Below are 22,730 nucleotides of genomic sequence, written 5' to 3'. Positions count from 1 at the left end.
TGGCGATGAAGATGAAGGAGGGCGCTTGTGATGAGCACCGGTGCTGTATGGAGTGTGGAATCATCAAATTCTACAGTTGAAACTAGTATTAGGCTACATGTTACCTAACTGGAATTTCTTTTTCTTTTAAATGATTTTATTTATTTATGACGGAGAGAGATAGCAGGAGAGGGAACACAAGCCAGGGGGCGCTGGAGAAGGAGAAGCAGGCTCTCTGCTGAGCAGGGAGCCCAACTCGGGACTCTACCCCGGGAACCTGAGATCGTGACCTGAGCCAAGGCGCTCAGCAGCCACCCAGGCGCCCTCACCTAACTGGAGTTTAAGTAAAAACTAAGCTAAACTGGGGCGCCTGGGTGGCTCAGTGGGTTAAGCCTCTGCCTTCAGCTCAGGTCATGATCTCAGGGTCCTGGGACAGAGCCCCGCATCGAGCCCCACATCAGGCTTTCTGCTGGGCAGGGAGCCTGATTCCCCCTCCTCCTCCACCTGCCTCTCTGCCTACTTGTGATCTCTCTCTCTCTGTGTCAAATAAATAAATAAAATTTTTTTAAAAACCTAAGCTAAACTAATTGCACAACTCCGTGAAGACACTGCAAACCATGGAACTATGTACTCTAAATAGGTTAATTGGGTGGAATATAATTACATATCAAGAGGGGGGTTAGTTTAAAAAAAAAAAAAAGATTAGCAGAAGGCAGAACTGTGAAGAAGCAGAGAGCAAGGGACTCTCCTGGGCAGGAGAGCAAATTGTGCAACATTTCTGGAGGCCAGTTTGGCAATACTTGCAAACATTTAAAATGTGTATACCCTTGGACCTGAAATCCCCCTTCTGGGATTTACTCCAAGGGGATCATTACCCCAATATGAACGTCCGTGGACACAAGGATGTTCACTGCCACTTTGTTATGTTAAAAACACACTTTTTATAAAAACAACCTTTAAGTCATCACCAGGAGCCATTACAGTTCTGAGGAAGTAACTGATACAATTTAATTCCGACAAAGTAACTGATACAACTTACGGTAACGCTCTGTATTTCCTGGAATGAATGGTGTCAGAGGCATAATGTTGTGGGAGGTAAGCAGTTTACAGAACCACATGTAATACATCCGGTTATATAAAATTTAGACATATATTTATACATAGAAGAATTTTCATCAAAATGTTGAGTGATTTCCACTGGATAGAAGATTTTGAGGAAATATTTTTAAAAATTTTTTATTTGTATTTTTCTATTATGCTGGAAATTTTTTTAAAAGATTTTATTTGAGAGAGAGAAGGACCAGGGGGAAGGGGCAGAGGGAGTAGAAGAAGCAGACTCCCAGCTGAATGGGAAGGCCAATGTGGAACTTGAGCCCAGGACCCTGGTATCATGATCGGAGCCAAAGGCAGACACTTAACTGACTGAGCCACCCAGCCACCCCATAATATTGGAAATTTAAAAAATATATATGCATGATGCTTATAAGATGTTAAAGCTATTCCCAAAGAAGAGAAACATTAAAAAAATGTAAGGAAAGAAGACAAAAAGGTAAGTTCCACTTATCAAGGAATATACAGTCCAACCTTACACAAATTTCTCCAGAAGACAGTGAAAGACAAAATAGTTGTGAAATATTTATGAGGCTTGTAAAATCTTGATAACTACAAGGGAACAGCTTAGGACTATTTAGAAATGGAAGAGTGCATCTCATTCTCATTCATGAACAAAGATGTAAAATTTTAAGCAATAAATTACAAACAAAATCCAGCAAAATATAAAAAATGAAAATACATTCTGACCAGGTTGAATTTGTTCCTGAAATTCAATATTGACTTAATCTTATAAAATAGGTTAACATATTTTGGGCGCGTGAGTGGCTCAGTTGGATAAATGGCTGACTCGTTTTCAGCTCAGGTTATGACCCCGGCGTCCTGGCATCAAGCCCCCCATTGGACTCCCTGCTCAGCGGGAAGTCTGCTTCTCCCTCTCCCTCTGCCCTTCCCCCATGCTTGAGCACTGGGTCTCTTTATCTCTCAAATACATAAGCAAATAAATCCTTAGAAACATAGATTAATAGGGGCGCCTGGGTGGTTTAGTTGGTTAAGCCACTGTGTTCGGCTCAGGTCATGATCCTGGAGTCCTTGGATTGAGTCCCACATTGGACTCCCTGCTCAGTGGGGAGTCTGCTTTTCCCTCTGACTCTCTCCCCTCTCATGCTCTCTCTCTCTCTCAACTACATAAATGAATAAATAAAATCTTTTAAAAACAGATAAATATATTTGACTGCATTAATAGAATTAAAACTATCATTTACAAATCTAACATCCATTAATTTCAAAACAACTCTTAGCATAAACTCAAGAAGGTGAGAGAATTCGTTTAACCTAATGAAGGGTATCTGTGATGATGTTCGGTGTTAACCTGACTGTGCTAAGGGATGTCCAGGGAGCTGCTGAAAACATTATTTCTGGGTGTGTCTGTGAAGGGGTTTCCAGATGAGATTTAGCATGTCGAGGAGTGAAGAAGAGGGCCCTACCCACCTCCAGTCCAATGAGCCCTCTGACATAGGCGCACTGGGTTCTCAGGCCTTCAGACCGCACGGGGATTTACATCACAGCTCCTCAACCTTCCCGCCTTCCAGCCTTTAGACTTGACTGGATTACACCACCAGCTTACCGGGTTCTCCAGCTTGCAGGTGGCTGACGGCAGGGCTTCCTGGCCTCCACAGCCATAGGAGCCGAGTCCTATAAGAATTCTCTTGGGGCGCCTGGGTGGCTCAGTCTGTTGAGCGTCTGCCTCCGGCTCAGGTCATGATCCCAGGGGCTCAGGTCATGATCCCAGGGTTATAGGATCGGGCCCCACATCCAGTTCCCTGCTTGGCGGGAAGCCTGCTTCTCCCTCTCCCCCTGCTGCTCCCCCTGCTTGTGTTCTCTCTCTGTCAAATAAAATAATAAAATATTTAAAAAAAAAAACTGAATTCTCTTGTCTCTTTATGCATCCTACTGGTTCTGTTCCTCTGGAGACCCCTGGATGATACAGTGTCTCTATAACACTGTGCAACAGAGATTGTACTCAGTGGTAAAATGTTGAAAGTGTTTTCTCTGAGATCAGACACAGGAATATCTGTGTTCTCACTGCTTCTCTTCTGCAGCTACTCGACATCCAAGCCAGTGTGGCAAGACAAGTAACAGAAGGAGCATGTTGAAATGTCATCATTATAGTTGCAGATGATATGAGGGTCCCTGCAAAAAGAGTTTAAAACTCTGTGAATAAATGAGGGATGCCTGGGTGACTCAGTCGGTTAAGCATCTGCCAGGGTCCTGGGATTGAGCCCTGCATTGAGCTCCCTGCTCAGCAGAGAGCCTGCTTCTCCCTCTCCCTCTGGCTGCTGCTCCCCCATTCCCATTTATGCATGCACTCTCACTCTCTCTCTCTCTCTTTCTGACCAATAAATAAAACCTTTAAAATAATAAAAATAAAATAAAAGAATAAAGAAAAAATAAAATAAAATATAAATAAATATAAATAAAATAAAAAATAAAAATAAAGAAAGAAAGAAAAAATAAAATAAAAAGAATAAATGAAATGAAAGATACCACTAGCAGTTCTCTACGCAGATTTCCAGTTCAAATCCACACACCGTCTGTGAAGATCTTGGGAGCTTGTTAGCCAAGGAGCAAGCCTCCTTTCCAAGTCCAGGCCCAGAGTGGTACCCAGATGGGGAACCTGTCCGGTCACCAGAGGACAGCACCAAGCAGTGCCCTTATTAGGCAATTTCTGGAAGATGGTGGAGAATGAGAAGAGGACTTCAAACTTCAAGTTTCACCAAGACAGTGACATTAGGAAGGGTTACAAAACTCTGTTGAGGGGTGTTAAAAGTTCAACATTACATCAGGTTTTTGAAAAGACAGGAAAGATCTTTGATGGAGCTTCTCCAAAGCACAGGACAGCCTTGCCCCTGCCACTAAGTGGGGGTGTGGGTGTGGTGAGTGAAACTCAGCTTAGCATCTTTCTTGCCCTCATGTTTCCACTTAGGTCTCCAAGACCCGCGGACTCATCCTCCCGAATATCACCGGGTTCTGACCTGTTCTTCCTTTCTTGTTGCTGCCTCCATGTGGGCAAGCATCTAGGAAAAAATTATCAACTTGCAGGAAAACAGTGAGCAGGAGAACATTGTAGGTGACACCCCAGAGTGCATTCAACAAAATTCGCATCCTAAGAAACCCTATGGAACAAACAACCCATCTTCCACAACGAATCATCTGTGAGAAAAAAAAAAAAAAAAGATGGAAGGAGAACCCACAGACAGAGGGAGGCATAAAAGGACAATCAGCTGATCACAATGTGTGCGCATTTTGGAGTCCAGATTCAAATAAATATTTATGGCATTCATGAGACAATTGGAAATTTGAATACTGACTATACTAAGACATTCTTTAAAGTTTTCCTTTAGGTTTCATAATGGGTTTGTGGTTGTTTTTTAAAAAGGTGGTTTTTTCGGGATGCCTGAGTGACTCAGTCAGTTGTGTGTCCAACTCTTGGTTTCAGCTCAGGTCATGATCTCAAGGTTGTGGGATCGAGTCCTGTGTCTGGCTCTGCGCTCAGTGGGGAGTCTGCTTGCCCCTCTCCCTTTGCTGTTCCCTCCACTATCCCTCTCTCTGACTCTCTCAATAAATAAATAAATAAATAAATAAAAATCTTTTTTTAAAAAGTTTATTTTTAAAAATTACATAGTTATGAAATGATGTAGCATCTGGAATTGCTTCAAAATAATAATAAGGTAGGGGAAACGATGTGTGGGGACGTGTGGCTGGGTGGAGGTTGGGTGATATGGGCCATGGGTGGTGGATTTGGGGGCTGCTTGATGGGTCAGAGGGGTTCATTATACCATTCTATCTACTTTCATGGATTTTCAAAGAAATCTCCACTAAAAAGCCTTTAAAATTTTAGTGATATAAAAAAGAGAAATTGGTTTGAGCAAGACTAAGCATTCTTTTGGGAAAACATGAATATTTTTTGCCAAACCCTCTAAGCATGTACAAATACTTAAAATGTAAAGTGTTTCCTAGGCTATGGTTTGTCAAAAGGTTATGCCAGCAAATTAACATTTGATTCATACATAGATATGATTCTATATTGCCAATGTCACAAAATTAATATTGTTTCACAATTTCATTTTTCAAAATGAGACTCCGGTTTAAACAGAAGCACACCCTGAGCACGTCCTTGCCCTGTTCCCGTCTTCCAGTAGCTTCTGGTTGTCCTCAGCCACTGACTCACCACTGAGGAAAGCCCACTGACTCTGCTGTTCACCTCCCTCATTCACCCGGATGAAGACGGGGAGCACAGAGACTCACAGGGCATGGGACCCAGGGCCCAGTGGAGAGCACTCAGGGAAGGACCATGCCCCGGGGTTCATCAGAGCCAGGAGAGCTGGGTCCTGGATGCCTGTGGTCAGCCTCTCTTTAGAGGAGACCAGCAGTTTCCTGTACCCTTTGAGGACTGAGCTGGTGACCAAGTGCTATGACAGCAGGGCCTGGCTCAATATTGTGGTTTTTAATCTTAGGAAGTTTTTGGGTTCTTTTTTCTCTTTTCTGATTTTGTTTTCTTCAAGAGGTTGATTTTTTTCTCTGGAGTCAAAGACTAGCTCTTGGATTATTTATCTTTTTTGTGCATGTGCTATATTCTTGTTGTTTTTGCTTTGTTCACCTTTGTTCTGTTTTCCTTCAGGCTCACGTTTTTGTTTTTGTTTTTGTTTCCTAACCTCCTGAATTATGGGGTGTATTAGTTTCTTAAGGCTGATTAAAAAAAAAAAAAAGTACCATAAACTAGTTGGCTGAAAGGGAAACAATCTTTCACAGTTTTATAGGCTCGAAATCTGAAATTAAAATTTTGGTAGAGCCACGCTCCTTCCAAAGGACCTAGGAAGGAATTCTTCCTTGCCCCTTCTAGGCTTCTGGTGGTTGCTGGCAATCCTTGGGGCTTTGTGACTTGCAGGCGCCTCGCTCCAATCTCTGACTATCTTCACATGGCCTTCTCCCCTGTGTGTGTGTCCATGTCTAAATTTCCCTCCTCTTATAAAAATACCCGTCACTGGGGGGCGCCTGGGGGGCTCAGCTGTTATGCATCTGCCCTTGGCTCAGGTCATGAGTCCAGGGTCCTGGGATCAAGCCCTGCATCAGGCTCCCAGCTCCCTCTCCCCCTCCCCCCTCCCCCCATAGTGTTCCTTCTCCGTGCTCTCTGTCTCTCTGTCAAATAAATAAAAGCTTTTAAAAAACCAAAACAACAAAAAGACACCAGTCATTTGATTCAGACCCACCCTAATCCGGTATGTACCTCATCTTAACCTGACTACATCCGCAAAGACCTTATTTCCATATAAGGTCCCACTTGCAGGTACTATGAGTTAAAACTTGAACTCTATTTTGGGGGTGGGGCACAATGATGCTTACTACATAGAGTTAATTTCTTTTCACTCGTTAATGAAAACACTCAAGAATCTGCATTCAAGAATATGACTCACCTCTGAGTCAATCCCAAAGATTCTGCTAAAGAGGTTTTTATTTTCTTGCTTCCTAGAGAGCATGTTAGATTTTGATTTCCTTTTCAACCCAGAATTTTTTTTTCTGACCCACAAATATTTAAGAGAATGAGTTAAAAGTCCTAAGCACCTTGAGATATCCCATTATTGCTGTTTTGTTTGCTTGTTCTCTTTTTTAAAAAATTCTTTTACGGTGCCTGGGTGGCTCAGTCAGTTAAATGTCTGCCTTCAGCTAGCGTCATGATCCCGAGGTCCTGGGATGGAGCCCCACATCTGGCTCCCTGCTTAGGGGAGAGTCTGTTTCTCTCTCTCCTCTTGCTCCTCCCCCCTGCTCACGCTTTCTCTCTCTCTGTCAAATAAATAAATAAAATCTTTTAAAAAGTTCTTTTAGTCCAAAACTTGAAAGTTCAATAATTTATCAACCATGGTCAAAAAAAAAAAAAAAAATCCCCACAATACCGAGTTAATTAAAATAGCAAAGTCACCCGCTAACCACCAGTTTCTAAATCCCATTCACACAGATAATTGTTAATTACTTGGAGTTAATCTTTCCAGACCTTTCTTTCACATATACATGTTTAATTATCTGCCTCAAATACTCATGGAGGGCAGAAGGGCAGATATCAAGGCACAAATGCAATAAAACCAGAAAAATGGAAGATACCCACACCAACATTTAATTTTCCTAAATCAAGTTTGTTTCTGAGGGGAGTACAAACACATAAACAGCAGGTGTATCCACACTCTGGTGAAAATAAGCACTTTCCTCCTCGGGGCTCTTGAGAATCTGTTTGCTTAAACATCAAAGTCCATCAAACTTTTCTCCAGATATAAACACAAAAATCAGCTTCAAAAAATCTTGACCTCAGCTAAATAAGTTACTGATTTAACTGGAGGCTGGACCACTCTTTACCCTCAAACTTAGACAAACAAATCTCTGTGACATCTGCCCTGTTAGGGATTATAGTTCAAAATATTTCTTTTCCCTCATAACAGCTTCCCACTCATTTTACAAAGAATTTGTACTACCTTTGATATAGAATAGATGGAAGAATTATTTAATTTGTAACATATCCCAAGATGAAATCTATAGAACTTCAGAGAAATATAATAAATTAGTGAACCTGAATTATAATTGTCTATTTCATTCCCTAATTTCTGATTATTTTTTTTAAAGATTTTATTTATTTATTTGATGGGGGGTGGGGTGCACAAGCAGGGGGAGGGGCAAAGAGAGAATGAGAATCAGACTCAGGGAGTCCAACTCAGGGCTTGGCTGGATCCCAGGACTCCAGGATCATGACCTGAGCTGAGGGCAGATCCTTAACTGACTGAGCCACATCGGCACCCCCTGATTATTTTTTAATTTTGTTTTTTTTATTTTTATCTTTGTCTTAGAAGTGAAAGGAGTAGGAATTAAAGCTACCAACTTTTCCTAACTTTTCACTCTTAAGACTATTTATTTAGAAAAAAAATATTTATAAGCCTGGATGATTTCAACAGTTCAGTTCTAACGAACATAGATTCAGCCTGGGTGGGATTAAAAAAAAAAAAAAAACTAGTTTTCTATTTTTACATGAACGAAATAAAACATTTTGGAATTTATACACACTGCATCTTTAGAAAGAGAGCATATTTTCTTCAGGACTTTTGCAAATAAAAAAGGATTATTTTGAGAAAAATCCATGTTTACTTAGAGAAAAATCCGTGTTGTGGCTGCCAACTTCAAAAATGAACAGATACTCTGGTGTTGCTTCATTGGAGACCAGATTTGAATTTAGGCTTGTCTCCATGTTCCTATGTTACAATGAATTTCATTATTGTATGTACTAAATGAAAAGTTTTTTCTTTCTCTGAAACACTTGTATCTAGTGTTTACCTCAGACTGATTAGTTTTCACTGATTTCTGTATTATGATGTAATTTATCCAGCTGACATGCACCTACATTCAAAGAAAACGCCATAATTCAAAAATCAAAGACCTTCCTACTAGAAGAAAATGTAGGCTGATATCTTTGTAAAAAATGTCAGATAATAGCTCTGTGGTCTGACAGTAATACTGTTTAAACAAGATCAAATAGCTTTGACACTAAGGAGGAAAATCGATAGATTTTATTATATTTCAGTTAAAGATTTCCAACCAACAAAGGTCAAAATGGAGAAAGTCAGAAGATAAATTACATACTGGGAGAAAAGATTTGCAACATCTGAAAGAGACGGGATTTATACCTTGAAATGTCAGAAACTCCTGCAAATTCACACAAAAAAGCAAAAACGTCTTAATGTCCTTTGCCCAACTGAAAAATGGGCAAAGGACATAAGCATTAAGTCACTGAATGGGAAATCCCAAATGTCTAATGAGTATATAAGAAGAGTTGCTCAAATTCATCAGTAATGTAGGAAATGCAAATTAAAACAATAATGAGAAATCACTCCTCACTTATTAGATTGGCAAATATTAGAAGGATAAAGTTATCCTTAAAATAAAAAAAAAAAAGTGCCCATCATCTCATCAGCAAAAGCTGGTTTATTTGGGAACAGCAGAGAAGTGTAATCACGTACAATCGCACTACCACAAAACCGTAGGCAACTTTGCGGAACACAAGAGAGGACCACTCTTTTATAGAAGAAATGGGGGAGTTGGGGGCCTATGATATAAACAAAAAGTCCATTGGTGGAAACTAGGAGTTTGAAGTATGGTGGATTTTGATTGGCTGAATTGTGACTGTCTCTCATTGGCGGGGCTCTTGATGGTGGGGTGGGGATGAAGAGGTCTTCCTTCCTCCTGCTGGGATAGTAAAGCAATAGCTAAAGTAGCCTAGGGTAAGGTCCTGGTCTTCCTATGGAGTCTGCAATTGACTAGTGGTAGGGCGTGAGAGCTCCCCCTGCTGGCCTCTGTTCTTTATTCGAAATGAAGTTTGCTTAAGGACTTGGACTTGGTAAAATGTGGGGTTAGAGATACCTTTGTCCACTGTAGCGGGGAGTGTAGATTGGCAGAGATTAGGAGTAATCCAGCGCTTCAATCAAACTAGTTATACACACACAGTAGAAATCTTACTCTTGATATATAACCCTGAAAAATTCCCCCACACGGATCCATAGAGCCATGGATGAGGACATTGTGTGCAGTGCTGTTTGCATTACCGGGGAGCTGGCGTCCACCCAGGTGTCACTCATGGGGTGGCACGAAAATGCGGTACCATGAAAATACAGTAAAATGCGGGGTTGGCACACTATTGAGTATGATGAAGCAGTTAGAAGCAAACAACGTGATCAGGGGTTCCCAAATGTTCTCACTTCACAGCACCCTTAGAATCTCAACAAATTTTTCATGCAACTCCTAGGCCAAAAGCGATGGCTAAGAATTCTGTGTATTAAGTAGTTACTCCAAATAGCTGAATATATATTTATGTTCTAACAACCCAGTAGTATTTGAAGAAAACAATGCACATAAATTGGAGGAGAAAATAATATTTCACTGCATTCTTTAATAACCGGAATAACTTCCTAAGAGGATGTGTGTGCCTACCCAGCTTCTCAAATGTTGGCATCGGATTAAACACTGCTGTCCTTATTTTCTGTTTCCCCCTGATTTCCCTGCTGTACTTGCTTCTCACCACAACTGCTGAAGGCACAGCTCTGCAAAGATATATGAGGTTATATTGTAGAAAGGAATGTAACCCAATCTAATATTGGAGAAATAGACTACCTCAGATTAGCAGTTCACGGGGCACCATTTGGGAACCACAGAGTTAGGCATACCTATCGCAGTATGAAGAAACCATAAAAACAGCGCCAAATTTTAAAAAGTACTGGAAAACTAAGACCCAAGGAGCCCCACTGAGTCTGTTCTTGCTGAGGTTTCAATGACCTTACTGCTAAACCAGGGGACAGGTTCCCATGCAGCGTTTAGCCTTGTTGAGCCCTTCTCCTTCCAGAAATGTTCATCCACTGGCTTCCACTCCACCCCTCTCATGATCTCTTTCTGGTCTTTGACTTGTCCTTCACAGTTCCCTTTAGTGGTCTCCATCTGTCCCACTCTGAGCCCTTTCTGCACAAGCTAGCCCATTCCAACTGGGACCTAATAACTCACAACTCATTGTCTTTGGCCCAGAGTCCTTCCTGAGCTGGAGGCCACATCTCCGACTGGCTGCTCAGTGTCTCCACTCAGACATCCCACAGGCACCTGAGACCTACCACATCCCGAGTAAGCTCCCCACCTTCCCCACTCCCCCAGCTGCTTCTCCTCCCGTGTTTTCTAGCTCGGAAAACGGAAGCATTCTCCATCTGGCAGTGGCCTGCAGCAGATTGTATCCATGGCCCCAGTTCTTCACCTTCCCCACACCCACAGCCTTGCCCTGGCCTCATCCCCACCACTTGGCTTTGGGCTGTCCGCGAGACTCTGGCTGGTGGCACAGAGGAAGAAGTGTGGCATGCCGGTTCCGAACTTAGGCCTTCGGAGGCCTCGCATGTTTGCCCTTGCCCTCTTCTGCTCCTCTGCCTCTGTGAGAAGAGCATGGCTAGGGTGCTCTACTCTTCCAGAACAAGAAGGATGAGAGACTTGTGGAACAGAGCCACTCCACCTGAGCCTAGCCTAGATCAGCTGACACCCCCTTTTACCCCCTGCTGACAAGTGAGGGACACTACAAGATTACTCTTGTAAGCCACCAAGTTTGAGGGTGCTTTGTTATGCACCAACAGTTAACCAACCAGGCCACCTAGACTAGAAACCAGGGCATTGCCTTTGACTCCTCCCCCTCTCAGTCCACGTGATTCCCAGAGCTTCCCAAGTATCTCTCAACTCCATTTACTGTCTCCATCCGGGGCACCTCTGCCTTACCTCGGGCCTTATGCAGCCCCATTTTAACCCATTTTTCCTTCCTGCCTTTTGCCCCTATTCTCCACACAGCATCTTCCGACTATGCAAATCCGACCATTGACTTTCCTGGGGGTTGGTTTTGCCCGGAGGCTGGAGTATCAGTTAGAGCCCCAGATGAGGGAAGGAGCCTCACTGGGGATTGTGGGTATCTTGGTCACTGAGAAGAGACCTCACGGGGGCAGTTTCTGCTTTGTTCCCAAGTCAGAGCAGGGGCTCTTTAATGGGTTCTGCGCAGGGAGCCAAGTTCAAGCTTGGAGTAAAATAAGCAAAAGACTGTATTCACTCAGGCCACGGCAGCTCTTCCACAGGGTCCCCCAGAACCACCTCTACTGCTTGGTGTGCTTTCTCAGGGCATCAGAAGAGAGGACAACCTGAGAGACAGCGACGACTTGAAATTACACTTTCTGTCCTCATTCCTTGCTAATGGGCTAAGTCGCAGAAGGGCGCTTTCCTATGTAGGCAAATGGGCCCTCAGACCTCCAGCCTTCTCTGGCCACAGTGAAAGGGCTGTTACACCAAAAGAAAGGATGAGTCACCAGAATGGGGTTGGTGCCACAGCCCACAGAGAAAAGCACCCCTGAACAAGACAAGGCCTCCCTGTGAGACAACTTGAGACTGAGCCAGCAGCCTTGGCCTTCAGAGAGATTTGTATTTTGCCACGGGCCTTCTCACAAGACTGCCCAGAAAATTGTCTTGTTTCGTGTTTAAACACGCAGATTCTGGAGTCAAACTTAATGGTGTTTGAGCCCAGCTCTGCCACTGATCTAGGGACCTCCGGCAAAAGGGAGCATCTGGGCTCTAAGCAGTTCAAGTTCAGCAAGAGGGACAGTAAGGTAATCAGACCTTTGCAAAAGTATGAGAGAGGCTCTGATGGGCTGGGAAGGCCTTGGGAGGAGCATTTCATCTGAGAGATCTTCCTGGAAGAAGTCAGTTCTGGAAATAAGAATGACACAGCCAGGTAGAATGTGGAAAGAGACGGTGTCCTCAGTTCCAGGGGAGAAGGGAGTGGGTCTGATTTTGTTTCTCATGCCCCCTCCACACGTCTGGCACACATTAGACTACCAATACCAGCCGACCCTGGGAAGGAATGAGCCCCCCTGTCCAGAACATGGGAAGCTCTGATTTTAAATACAGAGGTGGGATGTGGCCCTTGTCAGAGCTGGGTGAACATTCAGATTTGCTAGGACCTGACAGGACCCACTGAAGCCCAGCGCCTGCAGCCCCAGGGTACATTTGCCTGTGACCTCCGTGTCACCAGCATGAGTGGACAGCTGCCTTAGCACCCAAGAGACAGCCATGGAAGCCTCCAGGGTCAGGGACACCAGAAAGACAGGTAGGGATAAACTAGGTTAAAGGTGGAACCTCTGGCCCAGACGTCCTCCTCGGGAAGCCAGGCCGCGTTAGGGCAAGAGATATGCAGGAGAGCACAGGTGGATGGGGAGGAGGGCAGGAGAGGAGATACCTGTCTTGTTGCATAGGTGCGAAGCGCACCAGGGCCCGGCCGGACGCGTGTCCCCACCCCGTTCCCCGGCAGGCGGCGCCAGAGCGCAAGCCCGCGAGTGACTCGGGTCCGGGAGTCCAGCCGGGCGGAGCGAGGGGCGGGCCCGGCGTCTCTGGGCGCTGGAGCGCGGCGACACTGCGGCCGCGGGAAGGACGGACGGACGGGCCGCCGGACCGTCCGGGGCCATGGCCGAGCACGCCGCTCGCCCATGCTGCCTGGGCTGGGACTTCAGCACGCAGCAGGTACCGTCGCGGGCCCCGGGTCCGGGCTGGGCGGGGCGGGCTGCCTCCTCCGGGACGGCGGGCTGGCTGGCGGGACCTGGGCGCGGGGAACCCTGGGCCGAGCCGCGGGCGAGCCTCCCTCCCGGCTTCCTGGGGGGGTGCCGGCGACCCCTGCCCCCTGACGTCTTGCCCGTGCCGCCTGCCGGCCAGACGCGGCCGCGACCCTGCCTGGACTCGAGCCCTCCCGGAAACGGTGGGCGCCCCCGCCCCCAGCCCCCGCGGATCCCGCGGGCACGTAGCGGGAAGTGCCCCGAGCGGCCGGGGTCCCGAAGCGCTCGCCCTTCGTGGGCGCTGAGCGACAGGGACCCGAAGGAAGTTGGCCGCCTGAGACTCGGCAACAGACAGACGGTAGACGTTATGCGTGCAGCGGGCATAACCAGTGACCTGGAACCAGATCACTGCTTGAAACTTTTTAGGTGGAATGGGCACGATGTAACGCATGAACTTTGTTCCACCCGTGGTTGGCACCAGCATGCCCAGGTCAACGTACCCGGCACTGCTGGCCCCAGGACGGGCTGTGTTGCTCCCGGGGCAGAGCCAAAATTCCTTCAAACTGGGTGTGGGGTGTCAAGGGGCTCCTTTTCCTTAACTTGAGAAATCAGCACGGGTGCGGTCAAACCCCTCGGTCTCCGCGATGGGTCTGGGAGGCAGGGTTAGACCAGTTTTGACCAGAAATTCCTGTGGGGCTGGGCAGTGAGGTTGCCTTGCTGGGTCTCAGTGCCCATCTGTCCGAGAGAGGAGCTGTACCCCAGAGTTTGAGGTCTGCTCCATCCGGACCTGTATGTCTCTGGACCATGATCATGGCCTGTGGGAACAGCCCAGGGACCTTGTCTGGTTTCTCAGGTCCCTGCATAGACGGGGTCCCCAGAGACATCTCCAAATCCTGCCTCTCATTCCTTCCCCTGCAAGACTTACTCAGGCCTCCTTGCCAGGCTCTGGAATCAGCTCATCTATGAACATCTGGTTCTAAGACGATCTTGGCTTTGGTTGTTTAGGGGGCAAAGATGCCTTGAGCTGTATGGGTGTTTCTACTTTGCCTCAGCCTTTTCATTTTACCTACTCTTTGGGTATGTTCCCAGAGGAGGCCTCTGTTACTGTGGTTACAGTGATGTACCCCCAGCCTTCTGGGAGGTCTCCAGGCTGAGCCACTCACTGGGGTGTGGGGCTTCACCTGGTGATGTTCCTACCCCTGGACCAGTGTAGAAGCCAAGGAAAATTCTATACACCATTTTTAAAAATGCCTTCCAGGTGAAAGTTGTTGCTGTTGATGCAGAGCTGAATGTGTTCTATGAGGACAGTGTGAATTTTGACAAAGACCTTCTAGAATTTGGGTATGTACATAGTATATGTGTGTTGGGGGGGTTGGTTTTGGGGTTGTCCCTTAACCTTTTACGTTCATTAACCACACTATTCTGGTGTGATATTGTGATTTAGAAGAAATACATGTTTGGTCATTCAGATGGCCAAAATATATTTCTCACATGCATTTGGTCTTCATCCATAGTTCCTGCCTCACAGCTCCCAAAACCCTTGGAACTTCCTAAGTGTTGAGAGTCAGAAAGGTGTCTGTTGGTACGTTAATGGAGGTGACTTTTGGACCCCACCTGGGGGTAGGGGCTGGTTGCCCAGAAGACCAACCATGTGATAAGAGGGTTGGAATTTTCAGCTGGAGATTGAAAGGTCAATGGCTAATGATTAAGACCTGACTGTGTAATGAAGCCTTCACAAGAACTCAAAAGGATTGGGTTCAGAGAGCTTCTGGGTTGGTTTGGGCAGAGTGGCATGCCAGGAAAGAATATGGAAGCTCCTTGCATTTTCCCCATACCTCACTCTATATACCTCTTCATCTGGCTGTGGATTCCTGTCCTTTATCATGTCCTTTAATAAATTGGTAAACCTAAGTATGAGTTTCCCTGAGTTCTGTGAGCTGCTCAAGCAAATTAAAAGAACCTAAGGCCATTGGAACCAACAATCTGTGACTGGTTGGTCAGAAGCACAGGGAAAAAGCTTAGGGCTGGCGCCAGGCATCTGAAGTGGGTTGGGTGGGCAATGTTGTAGGACTGACCCCTACACTGGGATTTGATGCTGTCTCTGGGTAGATAATGTCAGATCATCTTCTGGTGTCCAAGAATTGCTTGGTGGTGTGTGTAGAGGACCACCATCCCCACCTGTCCCCCACTATATTAGAGTTGCGTCCAAGAATCTGAGAGCTGATATATCTATAGATCCATCTTTATCAAACTGCAGGCGTGGTGGTAGACCTCTCGGCATCCTTTTTTTCCTGTGCCCTGAATGTGTTTTCCATTCCTTCCCAGTTCATGCACTCGTTCATCCATACTTGCAGTAGGTATCAGTTGAGACTTGCTTTGTGTCAGGCACCATGCAGGGTATCAGGATTTGATGGTGAACCAGGGACGTGGTCCTTACTTTCCCAGAGCTTCCTGTTAAGTAGGGGAGACTGATACCAATCAAGGACTCTGACAAAATAATATTTGATTATAGACTCAGAGGAGGCCATTAAAGGAAAGGAACTCACTTCTCCAAATGTTTATTATAAAGGAATGTGACCCAGACTTGGGGAATGGTCAGGAAGCATCCGGAAGGAAGTAGTGCTTTAGCCAAGGTCTGAGTGAGTGGGGTTTGCCTGGTGATAGAAAGGAGAGAGCGTTCTGGGCAGAAGAAGCAGTGTGTGCAAAGGCCCTGTGGCAAGAAAGAGCACTGCTTATTCAGTGAATTGAAGAAAGCCAGTGTGGCTGGAGAGCAGAGAGGGAGGTGGAGCCTGGGCTGGGTGACATAGGCCTGGGTACACGTTTCTCTATATCCTAATACCTATGAAGAGCCCCTGAAGGACCATACAGATGGGAGTAAGTTGTGACACAGTTGTATTTGTATTTTAAACAGATCTCTCTGGGTGCAGTGGGAGATCAGTTGGGGGTTGGTCAGTATGCATGTTGGGAGACCATGGAGGTGTGTCAAGATCATCTGGATGGGAAATGATAGCATCTTGGAAGAGAGAGCTGGGTGGTAAAATTGACAAGTCCTGGGGAAGAACTGAATTTGAGATGTGAAGGAGAGGTTTCTGGGTGGCCTTCTGGACGGATGGTAGACTGAAAAGAGTTGGTTTTAGGGAGAAAGATCATGAGTTTAGCTGTTGTATTAGTTTGCCAGAAAAAAATACCACAGACTGGGTGTCTTAAACAACAGAAACTTATTTTCCTATAGTTCTGGAGCCTGGAAGTCCTAGATCAAGGTGCTCGTAGGGTCAGTTTCCTCTGAGAGGCCTCTCTCTTTCGTTTGCAGATGGCTGCCTTCTTGCTGCCTGTCACACTGTCATCCTCTGCCCCTGCATCCCTGGTGCCTCCACTGTGTTGTGTCCCAGTCTACTTTTATAAGCACACCAGTCCTACAGGATTAGGGTGTACCCTGATAACATCATTGTAAGTTAATTGCCTTTCTCAAGGCTCTTTCTCCAAACACAATCACATTCACAAGTACTAGGGATTAGGACTTCAACATATGAATTTTGGGGGATATAATTCAGTCCATAATAGCTATGGACTTGTTGATTCTGAGGTGTCTCTGAGAGGTGGTTGTGGTGGAAGTATCCCTCCACAACTGTTTTAGATATCACTTCTGGGGCACCTGGCAGGCTCAGTCGGTAGAGCGTGCCCTCTTGATCTCAGTGTTGTGAGTTTGAGCCCCTTGTTGGGTGTGGAGATTACTTAAAAATAAAATCTTCAAAAAAAAAAAAAGATATCACTTCCCTGTTGGCTCTTTGGCATGACTCACTGCTGCTCATGTCGCAGGCTTACTTTGAGACGACGTTGGAAGCCATCTTGCATTTGTAGTTTGTATTACTGTAGATAGACTATGTGTGTTTTGAGTTTTGGTAGTTGTGTCTTTCAGGGATTGGTCCATTTTTTTTTTTTTTTAAGATTTTATTTATTTGACAGAGACAGACACAGCAAGAGAGGGAACACAAGCAAGGGGAGTGGAAGAGGGAAACAGGCTTCCTGTAGAGCAGGGAGCCCGATGCAGGGCTCCATCCCAGGACCCCAGGATCATGACCTGAGCCAAAGGCAGACACTTAATGACTGAGCCACGCAGATGCCCAGGGTTGGTCCATTTTATTTAAGCTTTTAAATTTGTGGCTACAGAATTGTTCATAATATTCCTTTATTTTCGTTTGGTGTCTGTGGGATCAGTAGTGATGGCCCTTTTGTCATTTCTGATATTGATCATTGGTGTCTTCTTGCGTATTGTCTTGGTTCGCCTGGCTAGAGGTTTATCAATTTAATGATCTTTTCGAAATGTCAGCTTTCAGTTTTGTTGATTTTTCTCTACTGTTTTCCTCTTTTCACTTCTCATCGATCTGTGTTCTCATTTTTAGTATTTCTTTTCTTCTAACTCGGGGTTAGAGGTGGGGGTGTTTCCTGTGCTACTGCACTTCTCAGCCTTTTCCTATTGCTTCCAGATTTTGAGTCACAGTTTGAAAGGCCTTCCCCATTCTGAGATTGTGAAGCAATTTGCCTGCATTTTCTTCTAGTTCTTGTACGGTTTCCGTTTTCTTATATAAAAATAGTTGAAGTTTATCTAGGTGTATGGCATGACATTTGTATCCAGCTCCAATTTTTTGCTGATGACTCTCCAATTGTCTTGCTACCATATTTTTTTAATTTTCTATAAACATATATTTCTATCCCCAGGGGTACAGGTCTGTGAGTCTCCAGGTTTACACACTTCACAGCACTCACCATAGCACATACCCTCCCCAATGTCCATAACCCCACCCCCCTTCTCCCAACCCCCCTCCCCCCAGCAACCCTCAGTTTGTTTTGTGAGATTAAGAGTCACTTATGGTTTGTCTCCCTCCCAATCCATTTGCGACGACGTGGATGGAACTAGAGGGTATCATGCTTAGCGAAATAAGTCAATTGGAGAAAGACAACTATCATATGATCTCCCTGATATGAGGAAGTGGAGATGCAACATGGGGAGTTAAGGGGGTAGGAGAAGAATAGATGAAACAAGATGGGATTAGGAGGGCTACCATATTTTTAGAAGCTCGTCTTTACCTCAGTGATTTGAGATGCCAGCTTTATATGCTAATTTCTGTGTATGGTTAGGTCGATTTCTGGGTCTTTTCTTCTGTTCTGTTAGTTGGGTCGGGTCTGTTCATGAGCCAGTAACGTGTTTTAATATTCCAGCTTTATAATATGATTTAATATATAGAATTGTTGGTCCCCTCTGACTTCTGTACAGTGTCCATGGACATTCTTGGTCTTTTTTCTTTTTTTTGAAGATTTTATTTATTTATTTGTCAGAGAAAAAGAGCACAGGCAAGGGAAGTGGCAGGCACAGGGAGAATCAGGCCCCCCGCTGAGCGGGGATCCCCCCCCCCCCCGCCCCAGGACCCTGGGATCATGACCTGAGTCTAAGGCAGATGCTTAACGACTGAGCCACCTAGGCGCCCCCTTGTTCTTTTTTGATATATACTTTTGAATCAGCTTTTAAAGTTCCAGAAGGCAAAATTACTAATATTTTTATTGAAATCATATTACCTTTATAAATGAATAGTTGCAGAGAGTTAGCAACTTTATGAGATTGAGTTTTCCGTTTGTTCAAGCTTCTTTTGAATACTTCACACGGTCTGGATATGTTGTTTTTTTTAATTACTGGAAATTTTATTTTTTTAAAAGATTTTTGTTTATTTGAGAGAGAGAGGAGAGAGAAAGAGCATGAGAGGGGTGAGGGGCAGAGAGAGACGTAGACTCACCACCAGGCAGGGAGCCCGATGCAGGACTAGATCTTGGGACTCCAGGATCCTGACCTGAGAGGAAGGCAGTTGCTTAACCAACTGAGCCATCCAGGTGCCCGGGTTTGACATATGGATATGTTGCAGAAAGGACCATTCTACCCCACCCCTCCCTATACTCTGCCCCTTTGCAAAGTGACTTCGTAGTTCCTTCCATCGAGAGATGGGAGTAATTTCCTGACCTGCGGGTTTTTAACCAGTAGAACGTGAGGGAAGTAACATCGTGCGTTCTAGACCTAAGCCTCAAGAAGGCCTTGCTGACTTCTGCTCTCATCCTTGGAACCCTGCCCAGCCACCATGTGACCAAGCTTGGGCCAGCCTACTGGAGAATGAGAGGCACGTGGCTAAGTTACCCCTGTATCCCCAGCCAAGAGAAGCAGCAGCTGGCCCCCAGAGGCAGAGCCCTCTTGCCCTCTCGCTACTGCTAGCCAACACACAGAAGGAGCCCAGCCGAGCTCAGCCCAGTGACCCACAGAATTGTGAGCTAAATGAGCTTAGTAGGTTCAAGTTACTTAGCCATGAAGTGGTTTGCAACAAGGCAAAACCATGCGGTACCTCTAATTCATTTTAAACTTTCTGACTGTTGTATCATTTTACTAATGTAAATGGGGACTTTTCTGTAGCGATTGAGCAACGATCTACCAGGCTTCTTTCCTTCTCCTCCTGGGCATACCCCCAACTTCTTTGCAGTTTTGGTCGGTCGTGTGACTTAAGTCCTAACCAGCAGAACATGGGAGAAAGTGAACAGTATGTTCTCTATCAGAAAATACAACCCCGGCTGTGATCCTCTGCCCTGTGTCCTTCTGAGTCCTGTGGCTGGATGCGAGTGTCCAGGGCACCTTGGAAACCGCTTAGAAGATGAGAAGAGCTCCTGTCCTCCTGGGTCCCTGATTAACCGCAGGGAACAGAGAGCCCCCCCGACCCTGGCCCCGCACTCCACATTCCTGGTCCCCAGCACTCCACTGATGATGCTTTGCATGAGTGGGAACTAACTTCAACTGTGTCAAACCAGGGAAATTAAATAATACAGGGTCATCCCTTCCCGTCCCTTTTTTTTTAAATGCTCTATTGAGATAGAAATCATGTTCCAAAAAATCCACTCTTTTAAAATGTACAGTTGCATGGTTTTTAATATACTCATAGAACTGGGTCATAGTCTCCACTCTTTAGTTTTAGAACATTTTCATCTCCTCAAAAAAAGAAACCCCGTATCCACTAGCAGTCACTGCTTACACCCCCTCCTCCAGCCCTGGCAAGCAGTCTTGACGGATTTGCCTATTCTGAACATTTCCTATCAATGAATTTGTGCAATGGTTGGTAATTTTTGGCAAGTTTCTTTCACTTACCATAATGTTTTCAGAGTTTCTGTTGTATGCTATGAGTACTTCATTCCTTTCTATAATATACTCAGTAACGTTCCATTGTAGAGTTATTACATTTTGTTTATCCATACATCAGTTGCCAGATATCCAGCAAAGATATCCAGATATCTTTGGCTCTTATCAACAATCCTGCTGTGAACATTCATGGATGTTATAGACTACATTGTGCCCCCTTCCTGTCCTCTGAGAAATCCTGTTGAAGCCCTCACCTCCAGTGTGGCTGTATTTGGTGATAGGGTCTGTAGGGAGGTAACTCAGGGAAATGAGGTGGTAAGGATGGGGCTCTAATCCAATAGGACTGGTGTTCTGGTAAGAGGAAGATCTCTTTCTCCTCCCCCAGTCTGCACAGAGGAAAGGCCATGTGAGGACATGGTAAGAACATGACCCTCTGCACATAGGAAGAACACTTTCACCAGAAACCAAAGTTGCCAGCATCTTGATTGTGGGCTTCTTGCCTCCAGAACTGTGACAAGATAAATGCCTGTTTAGACCACTCCATCTGTGGTAATTGTTAGGACAGCCGGAGCCGACTAATCTAGCGTATGAGTTTTTGTGTGGACGTGTGTTCTCATTTCCACTGGGTATATACCTAGGAGTGGAAGGAACAGACTTTTCCAAAGCAATAGTACCATTTTATATTCCCATGAGTGGTATAGGAGGATTGCAATTTCTCCCAAGTTTTTGCCCACATTGGTTTTTTACTATTCTTCCAACTACAGATTATAGCCGTGTTAGTGGGCATGAAATGGTGGTTCATGGTGGTGGTGATTTGCATCTTTCTAATGACCAATGATGTTGAATATCTTTGGCCATTTGTGTATCCTTTTTGGAGAAATGTCTTCTTGGATCCTTTGCCCATTTTTCAACTGCCTTAGTTGTCTTTTTATTTTTTTTATTTTTTTAAAAAGATTTTATTTATTTATTTGACAGACAGAGATCACAAGTAGGCAGAGAGGCAGGCAGAGGGAGAGAGGGGGAAGCAGACTCCCTGAGGAGCAGAGAGCCCGATACGGGGCTTGATTCCAGGACCCTGGGATCATGATCTGAGCCGAAGGCAGAGGCTTAACCCACTGAGCCACCCAGGCACCCCATTAGTTGTCTTTTTATTATTGAGTTCTGAAAGTTCTTTGGATAGTCTGGAGACAAGTCTCTTAACAGACAACATGATTTCAAAACTTTTTTCCCACTTCTGTGCGTTGTCTTTTCACTTTCTCGATGATCCTTTGAAACAAAAGTTTAAAATTTTAATTGTCTATTTAATCTATTTTTTTTCTTTGTTGCTTGTACTTTGGTGCAGTATTTGTTAGGTTTTGGTGTTGATTTTGTATTTATTTCACACACAAAAAATTGGAAATTTCCAAGGTGCCCTGGAACAATTTAAATACTATTAGAAATACTTGTTTTTTAAAGGTTTCAGAGCACTTTTCTGTGAAACCATTTGGGCCTGGAGCTTTGGCAGGTGTGGGGAGCTCCAGTCTTCCCTCCTAACAGAAATTGCCAATTTTAAGTTGTTAAATACGTGTGGACTGTTTAGTTGCAATTATCATGGTTTTGTAAAGGCAACAATTTTTTCGGATGGTTTTTATTGTCTCTGGAAAGTTTGCTGCTTTTTTTCACCTTTTCCCTAATAGTATCTTTTCAAAAATGTCAGTATTTTTTTTTAAATTTTTTTTTTTAAATTTATTTGACAGACAGATCACAAATAGGCAGAGAGGCAGGCAGAGAGAGAGAGGAGGAGGAGGCAGGCTCCCTGCTGAGCAGAGAGCCCGATGCGGGGCTCGATCCCAGGACCCTGGGATCATGACCCGAGCTGAAGGCAGAGGCTTTAACCACTGAGCCACCCAGGCGCCCCAAAAATGTCAGTATTATTTAGTATAATTTGTGTATAAAAAAAGGACATCCATTAAAATGTACACTCTAGTGCATTTTGATCGAGGCAGACCTATAGCTGGAAAAGTGCCACCAAAATTACGATATACAGACTATCTACATCGCTCCGAACTGATTCTTTGTGCCCCTTTTCATTCCATCCTTTCCTCCCCGCTGGACTTGGAAAACCACTGACCTCCTTTTTCACAGCAGGTGGATTTGTGCTTTCTGGCATGGGATACACATGGAGTCATATAATACGGACTCTTGTGGACCTGGCCTCCTTCACTCAGCATGGTCATTGGAGATTCATCTCTGTCAGTGTGTGTGTGTCAGTAGTTCACTTTTTTTAAAAAAGATTTTTATTTATTTATTTGTCAGAGAGAGAGCAGAAGCACGGAGAGCTATAGGCAGAACTGGCAGAGCAGGCAGAGGGAGAAGCAGGCTCCCCCAACCAAGGAGCCCAATGTGGGTCTTCATCT

At 45.0% G+C, this 22,730-nt stretch overlaps 1 protein-coding gene across 4 annotated transcripts in view; it reads left to right on the top strand.

Annotated features, from left to right (window-relative positions):
* Positions 1 to 13,008: 13,008 nt before the first annotated feature.
* XYLB (xylulokinase) overlaps positions 13,009 to 22,730 on the top strand; it is a 63,351-nt gene continuing 53,629 nt past the window's right edge. For 3 of the 4 annotated variants that reach the window (XM_032861181.1, XM_032861183.1, XM_032861182.1), the window contains exons 1-2: positions 13,010 to 13,143; positions 14,431 to 14,513. In XM_032861181.1, the coding sequence (XP_032717072.1) occupies positions 13,087 to 13,143; positions 14,431 to 14,513 (140 nt within the window). In that variant the 5' untranslated portion in view covers positions 13,010 to 13,086. Of the gene's footprint in view, positions 13,144 to 14,430; positions 14,514 to 22,730 lie in introns of all 4 variants that reach the window. The other variant, XM_032861184.1, reaches the window with a different exon arrangement.

This window comes from Lontra canadensis, unplaced genomic scaffold (genome assembly GCF_010015895.1).
Source record: "Lontra canadensis isolate GAN:19392208 unplaced genomic scaffold, GSC_riverotter_1.0 scaffold20, whole genome shotgun sequence".
Taxonomy (NCBI): domain Eukaryota; kingdom Metazoa; phylum Chordata; class Mammalia; order Carnivora; family Mustelidae; genus Lontra; species Lontra canadensis.
The sequence above is the reverse complement of the archived record's forward strand: the minus strand, read 5'-3'. Positions and strand labels throughout refer to the sequence as shown.